Source organism: Triturus cristatus, chromosome 5_2, assembly GCF_964204655.1.
Source record: "Triturus cristatus chromosome 5_2, aTriCri1.1, whole genome shotgun sequence".
Taxonomy (NCBI): domain Eukaryota; kingdom Metazoa; phylum Chordata; class Amphibia; order Caudata; family Salamandridae; genus Triturus; species Triturus cristatus.
The window spans coordinates 271462479-271482161 of NC_140588.1; the positions used below are offsets into that span (position 1 = coordinate 271462479).

Sequence of the window (19683 nt, forward strand, 5' to 3'; positions counted from 1 at the left end):
ATAGTATCAATTAATAAATGAAAGAATAAATCAAAGATCAGAACATGGATTGAGGTGTCAACTACGGGGGCAGCCTGGCCTGAAATACAAAGGATCAGGGGTTCAAAACATAACAGGGACCCGCACTCATTTAGAAATTCCTTCATTCTCGAGAATTGTTTAATGGCAGAAACGCCCTAAAGAAGTTCACGGTGGGTGAATGAAACGCGTTAACTTTGTTTTTGTTGAAAATTCGGATTTGCATGACTCTCGTGAAAGCAAAATAAAGGAGATATGGAACCGTCTTCATTTTGATTTGGACTTCCTTGTATCATTATTCTCTGTTGTTGCACCACTATATGTGTTCTTCTAGACTGTGCCCATATGGCACACTCTTGAGCAGCGGGTGCTTATAGTGTGTGCACATCATATTCTTGTAATCACTAATTTTGGGATAAAGGGGAGATGCTGCTCATTTGGACGCGCTGCACAGTGTATGCAATTGTATCATAACCGGATAGTGTCAAAGACAGGACTCTGTGAAGGTCTCGCCAGTTTCTTTATCCTTCCGAGTAAAGGCCTATTCCTCCCAGTAGCCCACTGCATTTAATATACGGAAGTGTATGCTTAATAAAATCTCAGCTATTTACCTAACTGCCAGCAAGATAGTACATCATCTCTGCTGTTTAGCCAGTCATAGATCAAATAGTAGAGAAGATGTACAATATGACCATCGGCCAGATAAAAAGTGTGAAGAAGGTCTTAATTTAGCAGTCCAGAAAGAAAAAAGGGACTTTAGGCAATGTTAGTTTGGTGGCCATCTTATAATAGGAATGCAACTTGTGTGAAGCATTTGAAAGTAAGTGCGTGTACAAATGTACAATAATTTTTAAAAAGGTAAGTGCATTAATTAAGCTAAGCTGTCTACTGATGGAAAAACATTTAAATCAATTTTGAATAAAATCATTTATGTTCTTTTAATATGCAAATAAGACAGGTAGAAATCAAACAGAAGCTTTAGGATATGGCACACAGATATTTTGTGCTACAGTCAGTGAATATTTGGCTGCCATCAAGGAATACTGAGTATGGTTTTAAAGCATGCTACATAAATGTTTTATTCCCTCAGGAGAATGCATTGGGTTTTTTATGTTCATGATGCTCCTTTTAATGGTTTATGAGGGCTGAAATCTTTTTGGGCTTTTATGGAAGGCCTTGAGCTAGCTTTAGGCTTCTGTTTAAGGAGGATTCTGCATGCTTAGTATTTCAAATCTGATAACGCAGCAGCAGTGAACAAGCAGCAGCAAACAGATGGAGGGACATGTACTGTAGGTAATTGGTGTTTGGGAGCACAGTGCCTTGGGGTACTTGCAGGAGGTAAATTGTGTGAGACACTGTAATGGGGCTTCAGTGGAATGTGGAAATGAAAGAAGAAAAGTAAGTAATGCATCTGGGTAATTGTCAGGAGGAGTTTACTTTTCTGCCTGTGAATAAACACACTTTTTCATACTATTCACCCAGCAGAATAGATTTAGGGCATTGATGCTTATTGGTTCCATGTTTTGAGCGGCTCCTTCAGCCACACAGATATTTTAGTCACCTGCACAATGCATCTTAGGAATGGTAGTTTTGATTTTTAACATGTTAAGCTGTGTTTTAAGAGGGCAAGGTCCTGTCTCTAATGGGCCTTCATTTATGTATTTGACGTGCTTACCTCAGGAAAGAAAATCTGGAAGGTTTGGAGGCTGTACCTGACTAAAGTAATTGTGGAGGGGACACTGAAGTAAGAAGCAGTAGGAGTAGGAGTATGAAAAGTAGGACAATAGTGGCCAAGAGGTGGACCACTGGGAGTGCTAGGACGACCAAGGCCACAAGGACCAGGATAAGAAACAACAGGCCCTGGGAAATCTAATCTATGAGGACCAGGATTATCAATGCCAGAGCATCCATGAACAAGATAGTGTAAAAAAGCACTGGGTACCAGGATCAGGAGGGCCAGGAGAATGTGGAATGGGGGAACTTGACCCAGTGGATGAGAGCTCAAAGGAACAGAAGGACCAGAGGTAGAAGGAACAGAAGGCTTTGGACCATAACGGCCAGAAGGGCTATGAGGGCCTGTGCACACTAACCAGGACCAGAGGTATGCGGGCAACCAGGGCCAGGAGCAGCAGACCAAGTAAGCAGACCAAAGAGGACCAGGAGACCAATGGAGAGAAGGACCAGTGACAGGCTGACGAATACCACAGACATAAGATCAAGAAGGACCACAGGGCTAGAAGTAAAAGGACCAGGACCAGCAAGACCACAGTCCAAAAGGAATAGGGCCATCAGGATCTGAAGACCTTAGATTAGATTGACCAGTGAGTTATAAAGGACAAGAAAGTCTAGGTCCAATGGGACCAGGATCAGAAGTTCCAGGAGTGTCAGACTCAGGGGGGTCCTAAACCATGGTGACAAGAACTGCATGAACCAGGATGATCCATAGAAACTAGGCAGACCAGTGCCAGAGGGATGAGGAAGACCAGATTCAACAAGACAATTACTAGGAGGACCAAGACAGAGGGGCCCATGGTCAGATGGACAAGAACAAGGTAGAATAGGCAAACCAGGAGACCAAGAGGACTAGTAGCAGTAGGATGGGCCAGGATGGGGTAGGAGGACTGGAGACTAGGAGGACCAGGGAAAGCAAGGCTAGTGAAACTTGCATCAGAAGACCTGATACATGAAGGCCAGACAAAGCAGTACCAAAACTAAGACCAGGACTACACGAGCCAAGGTGACCAGTATCAGAAGGATTAAGAACAGACAAACAAAAGGACTAGATAAACCAGGGGAGTTGTACCAAGAGGACTGATGGACGAGAATTAGGGTGAGTAGGATGAAAAGGACCAGGACTGGGAGTCTGTGAAACAGGAGAAAAAGATCCAAATGCCTAGGGGCAGGAGTACATGGGAATGACAACCAGTCAAACCTGGAAGAACAGGGTCAGGAAGTTCTTAGACTAGCATGAACCAGAGCTCAAGGAACATCAGAACTAGGAAAGACTGGAATGATCTGTGGCAGGACAAGGTTTTGCCGAGCCAAGCAGGCAAGGAGGACGAGGGTCAGGAGGATCAGGACCAGACTGAAGAGAACTAAGAAGATCAGGACAGGATACTAGGATAAGCATTACAGGGATTAAGAAGACCGAGTTGGGTAGTATCTACGGCACCCAGAGGACTAGAGCATGAGGACTAGATAAACTAAAATTGTCATGAGAAGGACCAAAACAGGGCTAAGAAGGTCATGAAGTTCTGGGGACCAGGGCACGGATTACCAAATGGGGCAGAACAAACATTACAACTAGAAGGACCATGGTGAGGAGTATCTGAGGTAAGAAGGCCAACCAGCATCTAGAAGACCAACTGGAATGGACAGTGGTGGCCAGGAGGAGGACTACGACCAAAGTGACTCAGGAGGCGTTAGCGTTCATTTGAACAATATATACTCAGAGATGGTTTGATGCTTATTTGGTCCACCTCTCGACCGCCTCAATTCTGAGATGCTATAAAAACACAGAAGATTAAGGTGATCAAGCGAGGGAAGGACAGGGAAGGTACAGCAGGGAGGGAGACCTTGAAGAAATAAACAAATGGCTATCACTCACGGTAACTCCTCTTGGCATATCAATATATATATCACTCACTATATTATCATTACCTGTAAAGGAAAAATAACTCCACCTAAAATACTTCAAGTTAGTTATAGGCATAACCTTTAAGCAGGTGTTTGCGATATCTCATTGGTGAAGGAGAGAGGGGAAGGAAGGATAAATCTGAAATGAGGTAAGGAGATATATTTTTATGTATAGAGCCTTTCTATATGGTTTCTTCATAATTATGAACCTTTTTGTTTGCATACCCACCTAAAAGTATCATGTGTCCCACCTCACAGGGTATGAACCTTAACTCACAGGTCTCAAGATCCCTGTTAGAAAAAACAGTTGTACACATGAATGAGTAAGCACCTTCTCAAATATCTAGAAGCACGTACATATAGCACGGATCCCTTTTCCCTAATTCGCACAATAATGTCATATAGGGCTATTAGCATCATAGACCTCTTGAATCTTCATTGCCATGAATGATATCCAAACACGTTACTAGTTCATTCCCCAATTGTAACCAAATAAATAAGCGACCACCAGTATTGTTTGTTACTTCACAAATGTATCGTAATTCAATTGTCATTACTAAAATAACTGCAGCGCATGAAAGCCACACAGACCACCGAACCAAAATAAACCTGAATTGTGGAACCACTGCAACCTCGGCAGTATCCCACTGTTAACCCTAGTTCAAGATGCTAGGCAGCAACTCAGCTAACCGGGCGGCTTCGTCTAGGATTGTTCTAGGAAGAACAACATGAACAATAATTGTCTGATTTGAAGAATGCTGTAAAAATCGGTGCAAAGTGCACCCTTACCCGATACCAAACTTGGGAACTCCTTTGGGTGACAGCCAAATGATCCAGAACAACACGGCTCGAATAATCTGCCTCGCGTTCACCGCTACTGCAGGATAAATACCATTTACTCCTCCTTCCTGCACGTAACGGGGACGCACTCAAGGATCATGGGAATTGTAGTTCTCCTGTCTCCCGCGTCGTCCACCAGCTGAACAAGGCTCCGAACAGCGCCACTGCCACGCTCACACCGACGCTCAAGAGGGCATGGGTCAATAGCTGCAGTACCTGTAGGACTAATTGGACAAGGAACAGATCCAGGAGAACAAGGACAACCCAGGAGAACAAGGACAACCCAAACCAGGAGGACAAAGACTAAGAGTGGAAGAACATGAGAAGCAACATGGACTAGGACCTGTAGTACCTGGATTTGGAGGTTGACGGTAAGGAGAGCCAGGACGAGGTGATGAGGACCAAAAGGACCACAAAGAAACAGGGCCAGATGGGCCAAGACTGAGGAAACTTGACTGGGCCATGATGGCCCAAAGGAAAAATGTGTGATAACAAGCACAACTGGACAAGAAGGACCAGGACAACCAGGTCCAAGGAGACCAAGACTAAGATAGCAGGTGGGTGAGGTCCAGGAAAACTAGGTCTAGGAGAACCCAAACTAAAAGGAACAGGACCAAGAGGATAAGGGACAATGGGCACAGAATCTTAAGAAGGATAAGGACTATGAAAAACAAGAATAGCATGGCCCTGTCCAGGAGTGCCAGGCAGCTGAGACCAGGGACACATGCAGCCAGAGTCAGAAGTCAGAAGGAAAAGTTCTATGAGGACCAGGAAACAAAGGACTAAGGGGACCAGGAAGATCAGGGCAAAGAAGTCCTTTAGTACCAGGACCAGTTTGAGGAGTAAAAGGAGTACCAGGGACATTGGGAGATCAGAATGATCACAGGGTGGAGGTCCAGGCCAAAGGGAACAAGTTGACCAGGACCGGGGGAACCAGATAAAGGAGCACCATGATAAGTTTGTGTAGCAGCACAAGGACAAGCATCAGGAAGACTAGGGCCAAGAGGATCAGGACCAGATCCATGGAGATAAGATCCAGGCAAATAGGACTACAATCCAGAATAAGCAAGGAAGACGAGGAAGTCAGTATCAAGAACACCAGGGGAACCATGACAATAAGAACAGGACCCAGAGTATCAAGTGGAGCAGAAAGACCAGGGCCTGGGAGTAGGAGGACCAGGGTGAGGAAGATCAGGAGGGCCAGAACATCCAAAAATAGGAAGACTAATGGGACTGGACCTGGATGTCCAGGAGGACCAGGACCAACATGACACAGCTCAGAAGGGTGCAAACAAAGAGACCTGGACCAAGAGGGCATAGACCATTGGGTGCAGTGCCAGGACTATGAGGACAAGGCACAGGGCAAGGAGAACAAGGATGATCCAAAGCAGGAAGACAGGAGGTGGGAGGGAAGAGGTGAGGTAGACTGAGAGGACCAGCAGGACCAGGAGCCGATGTACTGAGAATCAGAAGAGCAGGGTGAATTAGAAGGACCAGGTTAAATGGCTGGGAATCAAGTGGATCAGGAAAGAAAAGAAAGTGCTAGGAGAAGGGGACATAAAAGGACCATGATGGCCAGAAGACCAGAACCAAGAGAAGTAGGCATACAAAGACCCAAACAAGGTGGACTAGAAACAAAATTTTCAAGTCTAGTGGGCACAAAAACAGGAAGAGAACATGAACTATGAGGACCAGGAATAGCAAGTCCATTGCTAGGAGTGAAAGTGAGGAAGTCTAGAAGAACAAGCCTTGAAGAATAAAGAGGAGATGGCCAGGCAACCACAGTTAACAGGTAAAGGACCAGGGTAATGAGGACAAGTGACACCACAACCAAGGAGAAAAGGAAGATCAATTCACAGAGGCCCTGAGTATCAGGACCTGGCATACTAGGACAAGCAGGACCAGGATGAGGAAGGCCAGGATGACGGGAGCTGTGATGAACAACCTGGGTGGCGAAGAAGAGGATGATCTGAGCAAGGAGGATCAGTGTAAAGACGACAAGTTAGTCCAAGATGACTTCAAGCAGGGTGACCAGGCCCTAGACTATCACAGCATGTTGGAAGAGGACTCAGAGACCTCGTCAGATCAGGAGTAGGTGGACTAAGACCATTACGATCAGATGATGAAGGCTTAGGTGGGTTAGAAGGATCAGAATAAGCCAAAATAGGAACAGGGCTAGGAGCACTGGAGAGGTCAGATCCAAGGAACCTGAAAGTTCCAAGTGGAGTAGGACCAGCAGGGACTGATCTAGTGAGGATCAAATGAGCAGGGTGGATAAGGAGGAACAGGTTAAATGGCTGTGAGTCAAGTGGATCAGGAAAGAAGAGAAAGAGCTAGGAGAAGGGGGCATGAAATGATCATGATGGCCAGAAGACCAGAACCAAGAGAATTAGGCATACAAAGACCCAAACAAGGTGGACCGGATCAAAATGAGCAAGTCTAGTGGTCAGAGAAACCAGGAAGAGAACATGGGCAATGAGGACCAGGAATAGGAAGACCATTGCTAGGAAAACCAGACTGAAAGCGAGGAAGACTAGGAGAACAGGACCTGAAGAATAAAGAGATGGCCAGAGAACCACAGTCAACAAGAAAAGAGCTAAGAGGACCAGAGTAATGAGAACCAGTGGCACCACAACCAAGGAGAAAAGGAAGATCAGTTCACAGAGGCCCAGAGTATCAGCACCTGGCATACCAGGACAAACAGGACCAGGATGAGGTAGGCCAGGATGACAGGAGCCATGATGACCAACCTGGGTGGCTAAGAGGATGACCTGAACAAGGAAGATCAGTATAAGGATGACAGGTTAGTCCAAGATGACTTCAAGCAGGAGGACCAGGCCCTAGACTATCATAACATGTTGGAGGAGGACCAGGAGAAGTAGTCAGGTCAGGAGTAGGTGGAGTAAGACCATTAAGACTAGGGATCAGATGGTGGATGGTTAGGTGGGCTAGAAGGATCAGAATAAACCGGTATAGGAACAGGGCTAGGAGGACCAGAAAGGTCAGAACCGAGAGACCTCAACATTTCAAGTGGAGTAGGAACCGGGGTATTAGGACCAGGCTGGAGAGGATCAGGGGAACCAGGTCAATCATAACTTTAGGACTCCTAAACTGAGAAAAATCCTAATTTTAAGACTTTCGGTATTCACAGAAGGCATATAGGAGTCCTAAAGTTAGGACTCCTAACTTCTGTGAATACCGAAGTGAGTAAGTGTCTTCTGTGAATACCAAAATGGTAGTAAGTTTAGGATTTTGTCTTAAGTTAGTTCTGTGAATCGGGCCCTTAGTCTATGGACCAGTAGGAAGCCTTATGCATGATATGATGGAACGTAGATACAGTTTCCCTACACAGAGGGAGTGGATTGACTGCATCCCTGTGGATAGAGGGTGGAGACCAAGAACTGAAGTGAGGGATAATGGAGAAAAGTCAACCCCCCAAAAAACCTTTCAGGTCTTTTTTACCAAAGGGCTGCTGATTAGTTCTTCCTGAGTGGCGACATAGGGCAGATGGTAAAAGTAAGGGGTAGGTAATAGATTTTTCATGTTAAAGGTGTTAAAGTTTTTAAGTAGGACTGCCCTTTTGTCTCTGCCTGATGACTACTCAGAAAGGCTGATTACAGCCAGGTGTTGAGATCTCATGCTTCATTGTATCCTTATTTTGGATACTTCTGCTTGGAGCCATTGCTATTGCTGTGAGAGCCATCACCTAGCACAAAGGTTGTGTCAGAGTGACAGCCAGAAAATTATATTTGAAAGAGAACACCCCAAAATTGCTCTGAAACGTCAATAGTGGAACCACATCCCCTGTCTGAAAAATGTATGTAAAAGTGGAAAGGTGACATGATCAATCAGTAGGTCACAAGAATGGAGGTGACAGAATGTCTCTGTTTATTCACAGTCTTATTTCTCACAATATTTGTGAGAAAACCCAAAAAACCCTGAATAGTGAATGCATATTCACTAACGCATGTGGATCCAGAGCAGGACCGTAGTAGGTAGGATGGCAGGCGGATGACCTTGACGAAAGTATGACTATACGCTCCGCCTCTCCGCCGGATCCATGTTGAGTGGTATGGATGACAGATGTTAGAGAGCATGCTCCATATTTGCTTACGGATAAAGGCGGGAGGATATGTGATAAGATCAAGGAAATTACCCCCTCATCTAATTTAGGCTGTTTTGAGTTTATGAAGTGAGATACAGGCTCATTTCTTATTCAATAAAAATATTGATAAAATACATTCAATGAGTCTAAACATGAAATGGGTAAGTTTTGAATGGAAGCATAGAAAGATAAAATCTAACAATAGGGAGGTACATCATTTTAATTGTGTCGAATCTTCCCCACCAGGAAGAAAATAAAGGAGACCATTTATCAGTAAGGCCTTTAAGCTTAATTTTGAGTTTATTATTATTCATTCGAAGAGTTTGTTGGATGGAGTTGGAATGCCATATCCCAAGACTTAATTTTAGTGACTTTCATTGAAAATCCTATGTCTTTAAACGTATCATGAAAATAATATTTATTAAGAGCCATGATTTCTGACTTGTTAATATTTAATTTAAAACCAGAAGCATTAGAGAAATAATTTAGTTTTCTAAGTAATTGGGGAGAGATGACTGAGGATTGTAGACAAACAGCAAAAGATTATCAGCGTATCCAGAGAATCTTACTTCACCCTGTGGATATTTATAACATGTAATGTGCTGAGATCTGCAAAGTTTTTCCAGGAAAGGTTCCTTGTCGATTTCCTCTTTGAAGAGAAAAGAGGAGAGGATTGTATATTGTTAACAAAAACTGAAGTTTTAGGAGAAGTGTATAGTATTTTAATGTATTGTAAAATTATGGGACCTGAACTGTGCCATTGCAGTGCTTTAATTATACATTTCCAGCTTACACTGTCCAAAACCTTTTCAGCATCAAGATAAATAGTGGCCAAGGTTCGTGAAATTTAGACGCACCGTAAATATATTTCAGAAAGTTCTTGAGTTATTAGTAATGAAGTAATCTTAGACAAAACCAGATTGTTCAATGCATATTAATTTTGGCAATAAATGTATTAATGTACATTGCTAATATTTTGGAGTAAACTTCACAATTGGTGTTAAAAAGAGAAATGGGTCGATAATTTTTACAGGAAGATAAATCACAATCTTGTTTGGGAATTAGACAAAGCATCGTGTTCAAAACGGAACCTCCAGCATGTCCCAAAAAGCGTAAATGATTAAAAAGGGTAAAAAGTTTAGAATGAAAATTTCTGAGAACTGTAAGTAAAATTCTGAAGGGAATCCATCGGGACCAGGAGCTTTTCCTTTTGGAAGGTGAGCAGTAGCAGCAAGAATCTCATCAAGGTCAGTATTGAAATCTAGGTAGGTCTCTTGTATGATCAGGACATTTCTGAATTGAATTAAAAAAATAATCCAATGGATCATTAGATGGAATGTCCTCTGGGGAGTAAAGATTCTTATAAAAGTCGACACAACATTATAATATATCCATATCACTGTGAAAAAAGTTACCTTTTGCATCAGATATCGTGACTGGATGTAATGTTTGCTTTTTTATTTTTGAATAATTGGCTAGCATTTCCCCCGATTTGTTTGCCCACCACATTCTAAGCAGAGTACCAGAAGCATGTTCAATAGACTACTTGTTAAATTGAAGTTTCACTTTAGTCAGTGGTGTTAAAGAAATATTATGATTTGAAAAATAATACTTATTCTCAAAATGTTTGATCTTTTGTAAAGGTTCTTTGGATTCTTTAAAGTCCTTCTTTTTTGACTACATAATTAATTATGAAACCCCTAGTAGTAGCTTTAAATGTGTCCTATACATTTTGAATAGACGATTCTGCCATATTAAAATCAAAAAATCCTTCAGCAAACTCTTCAATTTGCTCAATAAATGTTTTGTTGAATAGTAAATGCAGTATTGAAAAACACCACTTATTTGAGAAAGGGCTCCAGAAAGAAAGCTCTAAATCAGTAGTAACTGGAGTGTGAGCTGATGAGAATAACTCCAATCTCAGCGGTCAACAAAGATTTGGATAGATTTCTACTAAGAAAGAAATAATCAATTTGTGAAGCAGAATGATGTGCAGGGGAGTTGAAATTGTATTCTAAAAGGTTGAGATTAGAAATCTTCCAGGCATCCACAAAACTCCTATTAGAGATAGATCATTGAAACATTTGTATGCATTTTATTAGAGATGCATTTAGAAGTTGCTTTCATTTCCAAAAGGGAATCAAAACTTTGATTGCAATCAACACCCAAAATCAGATTGTTTGCAGAACATGGCATTTATTTTCCTAATACAAATTCCCAATAGGTACATCATTACCAGTTGGACCATACACATTAAAAATAGAAAAATGGATACTATTAATAATAGTATGCACTAATAACCATCTTCCAATATCATAATGTACAGTAGATATAACCTATAAATGTAATGCCTTATGAAACAAAATGGCCACCACATTCTTTCTCCCATTAGCTGAAGAACAACACACATGACAGATTTCCAACATTTTCATAAATAATCAATATCCTTTTCAGATCAATGAATCTCCTGTGAAAACGCCATTTGACACTTCATCTTAGATAATTATGAAATTATTGTCTGCCTTTCAATAGAACAACGCAAGCCCTTAACATTCAAAGTAGTACGTAAATTATGTGTCATATGTAGGAGTTATGCAATAGTTAATTATGACACAAGCTATAAAAGATGCAAATAGAGTATAAGCTCTAAACATAAACATCAGGAAGATAAACTAGTTGGGGCAAGAAGAATCGCTACATCTGAAAGTGCCATTAGTAAAAAAAAAGAGAATATTCCGCTGAATTAAGATACCTTTGAAAAGAAATTGCTTATACAAATTTGGCAGAAAATAGAAGGAATTGAGGTTCTTCAACAGGCACTGCTTTGAGCGACAACTGAATAGTTAGTCATATATTATGATTTAGTTACATGAAGCATGAAATTACCAAGTAAAAATATGCCATGCATGAGGAAATCCGTCTCATACCTTTATCCATGAACTGATGTACTATAAGCGTTGAATAAAGTTCAAAAGCCCACCTCAAGGACATTGTTCTTTGATATATTCAGGGTTTGGTGTAGGACACGTCATGTTTATTTAATATAGGGTGCTGATAAAAAGGAAAAAAAAATCCATACAAATTCCTGGATGAACGGAGGGAGTAGAAAACCAGTAAATCAGCATGCACTGCATGCACACTGGTGTGGTGCTTTATGGTAAGGAACAGCAAGTGGGATAGAATAGTAACACTCTTGTTAGCTGACAGGGCTTGAAAAAAAAAACCTCAGAGCACCTCTTCCCAACAGTTCAACTCAAGGAATCTATCAAAGTTGGCAGGTAAGTCTTCATGGAGCCGCCAAGTATCTCCCAAGAAGAATGGAAGACCGCGGAGCGCCGATTTCAAGACGCCATTTTATGGGCGGTTCAAGCACACTCTACAAAAAAAAAGGTAATTTTGTAAGTTTAATTAATGTGATATTTTGGCCAATGAAAGACAGGAGCAGTCCATTCATACATGAATTCTCTGGTCTCAGCAGCACTGTCACAATTTTAATCTGTTTAGAGCTCAAATTTGAGAGTTAATCCTGGTGCAATTTGTAATTTCAGGATGAGATTGAGGATCTAGTGAAGAAACACAATCCGAAATGTGCATTCGCTGTAGAAGATCCTCTTTTCCTTGAAGAAAGCATCCCTTTTCACCGTGCAATTGATGATCTGCCGTATGGTATGTTATCTTGTCAAATGATATGCAACAGCAGTATTCATAATTTTAAAACAAGTTATCCCATCACATCGCGTGTGTGAAGGAGTATACACAGCCCTACTCCAGGGAGGTTATTATAGCTAAAATCTCTGAGTGAAAATAAAATGTATACTTCCAATGGGCCTGGTAAAACTCAGTACGGGGCTTTTTGGAATTTAAAGGCCACTTGTAATGAGGACTTATTAAGAAAGCCTTGTCTCTAATTTTCTCTAGAAGTTAGTTCCTTATTATTGTGCCCAGAACCAAAAATCTTTCAGCTCTGTGGATTTTCAGGAGCATCTGGCTGTCAGACATCAACCAGTGGGCGTGAATGTAATGAGTAATTGTTTTCCCGTAAAAACCTATATTGAGATATTTAAACACAGGACATGCCCATTTAAACATGATTTCCTTAGCTGCTGAGTACCAGTGAAGAGATGGTAAGCCTTGTTTTGTAGCCACCAGATTTCCAAAGATTTAGGACTAGAATTGCTGCCATATTGTGAGCAAATCCCTCCCCAAGAACGATATTAAAGGCAGAACTGACTGATACTTTTGATCAACAAAGAGCATTTGGCAGAGGCACAAGAAAGCAGAAAGGACCACCAACACTATGGTGCCGATCACGATCCGGCAAAAAATGTCCCCGTGCGACTCGTATCGGGTCTTTTTACCGTACGAATCGAACAAGTGCCGTACGAACTCGCAATCACGATTCGCATGGTAAAAAGTCCATACGAACCGCACTGGGAATCATTCCCCACACGTCCTCCGGTCGGAAAATGTGTCCGACACGTCCTCGGACGATTTACCTTACAAACGTGAAAAGCCAAGTCCGACCGAGGAATCACGATCCATCCCGTGCGTCCGAGCCTACAACCGTATGGAAAAAAACACCGTCCGCACCGAACATCCATAGCAACCATGGAGACATGTGCCCGCATACGCGCCCAACACCCCCCCCAGCCCCCGTACGTCCGACACGTACCCCCCGTGTATGTATTCCCCCACCCGTCTAGGTACACCCCAGTACGTTCCAGTCCAACCCCCACCCCAGTACGTGTCGTACCCCCCGTGTACCCCCACCCCAGTACGTTCCAGTCGTACCCCCACCCCAGTACGTGTCAAATCCCCCGTCTACCGACACCCCAGTACATTCCAGTCGTACCCCCACCCCAGTACGTGTCGTACCACCGTCAATGTACACCCCCCCACCCCAGTACGTGTCGTACCCCCCGTCTACCGATACCCCAGTACGTTCGAGTCGTACCCCCACCCCAGTACGTGTCGTACCACCGTCAATGTACACCCCCCCACCCCAGTACGTGTCGTACCACCGTCAATGTACACCCCCCCACCCCAGTACGTGTCGTACCCCCCGTCTACCGATACCCCAGTACGTTCGAGTCGTACCCCCACCCCAGTACGTGTCGTACCACCGTCAATGTACACCCCCCCACCCCAGTACGTGTCGTACCCCCCGTCTACCGATACCCCAGTACGTTCGAGTCGTACCCCCACCCCAGTACGTGTCGTACCACCGTCAATGTACACCCCCCCACCCCAGTACGTGTCGTACCACCGTCAATGTACACCCCCCCACCCCAGTACGTGTCGTACCCCCCGTCTACCGATACCCCAGTACGTTCGAGTCGTACCCCCACCCCAGTACGTGTCGTACCACCGTCAATGTACACCCCCCCACCCCAGTACGTGTCGTACCACCGTCAATGTACACCCCCCCACCCCAGTACGTGTCGTACCACCGTCAATGTACACCCCCCCACCCCAGTACGTGTCGTACCCCCCGTCTACCGATACCCCAGTACGTTCGAGTCGTACCCCCACCCCAGTACGTGTCGTACCACCGTCAATGTACACCCCCCCACCCCAGTACGTGTCGTACCACCGTCAATGTACACCCCCCCACCCCAGTACGTGTCGTACCACCGTCAATGTACACCCCCCCACCCCTGTACGTGTCGTACCACCGTCAATGTACACCCCCCCACCCCAGTACGTGTCGTACCACCGTCAATGTACACCCCCCCACCCCAGTACGTGTCGTACCACCGTCAATGTACACCCCCCCCAGTACGTGTCGTACCCCCCGTCTACCGATACCCCAGTACGTTCGAGTCGTACCCCCACCCCAGTACGTGTCGTACCACCGTCAATGTACACCCCCCCACCCCAGTACGTGTCGTACCACCGTCAATGTACACCCCCCCACCCCAGTACGTGTCGTACCACCGTCAATGTACACCCCCCCACCCCAGTACGTGTCGTACCCCCCGTCTACCGATACCCCAGTACGTTCGAGTCGTACCCCCACCCCAGTACGTGTCGTACCACCGTCAATGTACACCCCCCCACCCCAGTACGTGTCGTACCACCGTCAATGTACACCCCCCCACCCCAGTACGTGTCGTACCACCGTCAATGTACACCCCCCCACCCCTGTACGTGTCGTACCACCGTCAATGTACACCCCCCCACCCCAGTACGTGTCGTACCACCGTCAATGTACACCCCCCCACCCCAGTACGTGTCGTACCACCGTCAATGTACACCCCCCCCCCCAGTACGTGTCGTACCCCCGTCTACCGATACCCCAGTACGTTCGAGTCGTACCCCCACCCCAGTACGTGTCGTACCACCGTCAATGTACACCCCCCCACCCCAGTACGTGTCGTACCACCGTCAATGTACACCCCCCCACCCCAGTACGTGTCGTACCCCCCGTCTACCGACACCCCAGTACGTTCGAGTCGTACCCCCACCCCAGTACGTGTCGTACCACCGTCAATGTACACCCCCCCACCCCAGTACGTGTCGTACCACCGTCAATGTACACCCCCCCACCCCAGTACGTGTCGTACCACCGTCTATGTACACCCCAGTAGGTTCCGGTCCTACCCCCAACACAACCTCCTAAGTACGGAGCGCACCCCAGGCCCCAACATCACCACCGCATGTACGACTCGTACCAAGTCACATACAAGGACAGCACCGTACAACCAAATGGCCCATGTACACACCGTACACATGCTCAAAACGCACGTACACAACCAGGACAAAACAAAACTACACAAGAATACACCATTCGAAAGGCACAAAGCCACGAAACATGGCCAACAACCACTAAAATAACACAATCACTGACCTGCAACTGGCAAAAACAAACAGAGGCCCAATACACCACCACTCCTTATAACACACCCACCCAAACTTCAAACACTGCCACACCCACCCATGGACCAATAAAAAGGGCCCACACACACAAACCATGAGCCTTTGCAACAGACTCACTGCTGCCAGACACCACAGAACCACACTACAAGCTACACCACACCTTACACTTGCACACCTTTACACAACCACCCTCACAAACACCCTCTCATCACATTCACACACACACACAACCATCCACACCCCCCCCCAACATCCACACACCACCCGCACCCACACCATCCCCACCCACACCCCTCACCATGCCCACTACCAAGAATCCAAAGTTCAGTCACCGAGAGTTGGAGGTCCTTGTGGATCAAATCCTCAGAGTCGAGCCACAGATCTTTGGAACATTGGTCAGAAACACCAGCCAGGCTGCCAAAACAGCCATGTGGCAGACCATCGTCGATGCTGTGAATGCCGTTGCGGACACCAGGAGGACCAAGCAGGATTGCCAGAACAGGTGGTACGATCTGCGGAGGAGGGTCAGAGCCAAGAGGCAGGAGGAACTCGACCATGCCAACGCCACCGGAGGAGGGCCCTCCCGCAGACCCGTACAGTACCATCCCTGGGAGGAGAGGGTGATGGCCATACTGCCGGTGGAGGCAGTCGAAGGATTAGAAGGACTCCGAGACCCGGGTGAGTACACAAACAACGCACCTCACATGGGGGGAACTGCAACCACAACCAAAACTACTAACAGGCACGCAACTACCACAAGCCATCGCATGACTCAACCACACTCCATGAGCAGGCACATGCCACTGCTGCCACCATGCCCCATGCACCCAGCTGGACAATGTCAAGTCACAGGCCACAGAAGACAACAACACATGACACGGTAACCCGGATGGCGGGAGGCTGGGCACCAACAATCACATAGTGCGACTCCAAAGCAGACAACAATGCCCTCTGCCCATATGGCCTAGGTCACAGCCAGACAAACACTGTGTCCCAACACAGGAATGACTTGCCAGCAAATGGCGGACGCCTTGCATCAACACATGGGGGTGAAGGCACTGGTTTGCACATGACGGCAGCTAATGAACAGCCAACATTGTGAAAGAGTGGCAGCACACACCACCACAGCAGCAGCGCACAGACACACATCACACCAAATGGGTGCCTGGAGAGCAGAAACAAACTCACATCAACAAGCCAAGGGCCACTCAAAGATCTGCTAACAGTCTGTGCCCAGGAAGCTGGGCCGAGGTGACAGAGGGGGACACACAGAGGGAGGGAAAGGGGGACAGAGAAGGAGGGAGAGGGGGTCAGAGAGGGAGGGAGACGGACAGAGGGAGGAGGCTGTCACACAGAGGGAGGGAGAGGGGGACAGAGAGGGAGGGAGAGGGGGACAGAGAAGGAGGGAGACACAGGGAGAGCAAATTAGTCCTTTGGTGTGTGGGAATGTCTGCTCGTAAGCAGGTGGACCGCGTGCATGTAGACATGGGTGGCCAGTGCAAGAACCCCCCCTCTTCATCAGGGCCAAACGCAGGGCCATGTCACAACCTGTACACGAGCACAAGGATAGCCACCTGCATCGTATAAGTGTGTGGATCCACTCCATGTGCACATGTACAGTGCTACAAGGAAGGCGCAAATGCATGGCTCGCCACACCTGCACACTCCACTGCTGACTGCAGTCACACTTGACGCAGCAAGTAAGACTGTGCCACACATAGTGAAAGGGGCAAAAGTGGTGCCCAAGGGACACACCCATGCACAAGTGCACTGTGAGTGGAATGCAAGACAGATCCTAATTCCAAGAGGAAAAGTGCCAACTTTGAAACTGATGAAACATGGATGTTTCATGGACCAAAATTAACATTGTCTCTCTCACACACAGGTCAACGTCGTGCTGCACCCCCCAACACTGGGGGGGAACACTCACAGGACCCGGATCTGCAGGAGACCGATCCCACCGGCAGCGACCACTCTCACCACTCTGCGGACGACCTCGACCGACCTGGCCCCTCTGGTGTCCAACCACCTGCAGCACCTGCGTCAGGTACAACCGTGCCAACCACCACCCCCACTCCTGCCACATCCCAGGAGACACCCAGGATCCCTGCCCCAACACCACAATGCAGCCAGGCTCGCCAGGAGGGACACGGTGTCCCGGGCACCCAGGAGGAGGCAGGCGACAACGCAAATGCCACCCCTCAGGGGTCCCGGAGACCCGATGTGCCCACAAGTGCAGGCCAGGCGCAAGTGGGCAGGGGTGGTGGGAGTGGAGGACGGCGGAGGCGCGAGCCTGACCAGTTGGCTGGGGATCCGGTATATTCCCATGTCCGTAACATCCTGGACTCATACCGGCAGGACACCACGGGCATGGCCCAGGTTGTGTCCGTCCTCGAGGGGATCAAGACCCAGCAGGCCCAGCAACATGCGGAGCTAATAGCCTGTCTACTGGTACACCAACGGAGGATGGAGGACAGACAGGCTGAGCAAGTGACGGCGTCCCAGGGGATTCACGCTGAACTCCGTCGGATGGCCGACACCATGGCCGACCCTCCCTGTGCCAGAAGGCGGAGAACATCACCACCCACAGGGAGGGATCAGGAGGAGGAGGAAACATCCGACGGAGCATCCCAGACGTCGTCACGGCCTGCTGGTGATGTTCCCCGCAGGAGGCCGGGTCGTCCACGGAAAGCACCGTGAGGGTGGCTGCTACATCACCATCTCCCAGGACACCTGGCCTGGCACCTGGCCCACTGGAGCAACAGCATCACAGCATCAAGAGACATTCTCTGCCACATGGCCCTGCTGGTCACTGGCTGACCAATGTTGACAAAGACTGTGGCATGGACTCTGAGGATTTCCAATGGCAAGGACACCAACTCCCCTACTGAACTTTGGATTCCATAATCCCGGAAAGCACCTCACTTTGTCCCCCCCCCCCCCCCCATAATAAATCACACTACTAAGAGTAGATGCCTGCTGGTAGCATTATTACCTAACATGTGTCTTGTAAAGTCGAAACATGCCTGAGTTATCTGTTCTCTTCAACCATCCACACCCTGGGGCCTGAGTCTGGCACAGGACACATGGGTCACAGTCTATTAGGCAAGACAGACATGGAGCACCATACACACCCGTGATGGGCACAACCAGCTGAGGGGGTGGCCGAACAACCGTGCTGACACACACACTCAGTACAGCAACAGTCATGCGCAGAGGTCAGGGATCCTGGCCAGTGTCCTGGGGGGCACCCAGGTATGTGTAGACAGGTGGCAGAACCATGTCCTGCAAGCTTGAGTCCGGTGGATGCAGAGAATGGGGGCCTGTCCAACGTTGGATGCATGTGGATGGCACATGTCACAATACCCACGCAGTCATGGACATCATGCCCAATACACAGTGTCAGCCAACACACACAGCTTGCATCTCGCCAGTCGACACATTGACACATAGCCACAATCAGGGGATACCATGCCAGACATGCTGGATGCACCGTGCCAACACACCAGCATTGACTGAGAAGAGGCACCTTGGAGGCATAGGGACACCTTTATTAGTCATGTATTCGGGATTGCAGAGGCAACTTGAAGTACACATGAACACTTCATGTGGAGTAACATGTGGGTCCAACACTGGCACCCCCCTTCTGCAGCACAAATGCGTGATAGCCATGGTACTGGCACACAAGCGTCGGCCAACAGCTAAATACCCACAGCTGCACACGGAGAGCCTAACATACACCACAGATCCGCTGATGTGGAAGTCCCACGCCATGTCAAGCAATTGTTAACCGTATGTGTCCGAGGGCAGTGTCACACACATTGATGGCATCATCACAATCCACTATCCCATCACTGATGACTGACAACCAGGCAGCACATCTATTCTGGTGTACCCAGCTGCATGTCGTGTCCCATGGGGATGCCCCATGTCTGCAGAGGAACCAAACCCCGACCGGGGCAGTGTGCACACATCGTGAACAACTGCCACACCCAATACACCCCTGATGCATCCCTTACCCCATGGAGACTTCCAAACGTGTCCGTGCCTGTAACGCTGAGTCAGCCCACGATGCCATGTCCATGAGGAATAGCAGTGCCACAACAATGCAACCAGCAGATGGCATGCGCAGGTACCTGGGGAAGAGAGACACACAAGAAGTCAGCCACAAAAAGCACAGCCACTTGCATGTGCATGTACTCGAC

The 19683-nt window shown here is 47.1% G+C and overlaps 1 protein-coding gene across 1 annotated transcript in view; it reads left to right on the plus strand.

Annotated features, from left to right (window-relative positions):
- Positions 1–19683, plus strand: part of LOC146822866 (uncharacterized) — a 159184-nt gene that overhangs the window by 13315 nt on the left and 126186 nt on the right. Inside the window, exon 3 of the mRNA XM_085606320.1 lies at positions 12148–12265. Within this exon, the coding sequence (XP_085462446.1) occupies positions 12148–12265 (118 nt within the window). The remainder of the gene's footprint in view (positions 1–12147; positions 12266–19683) is intronic.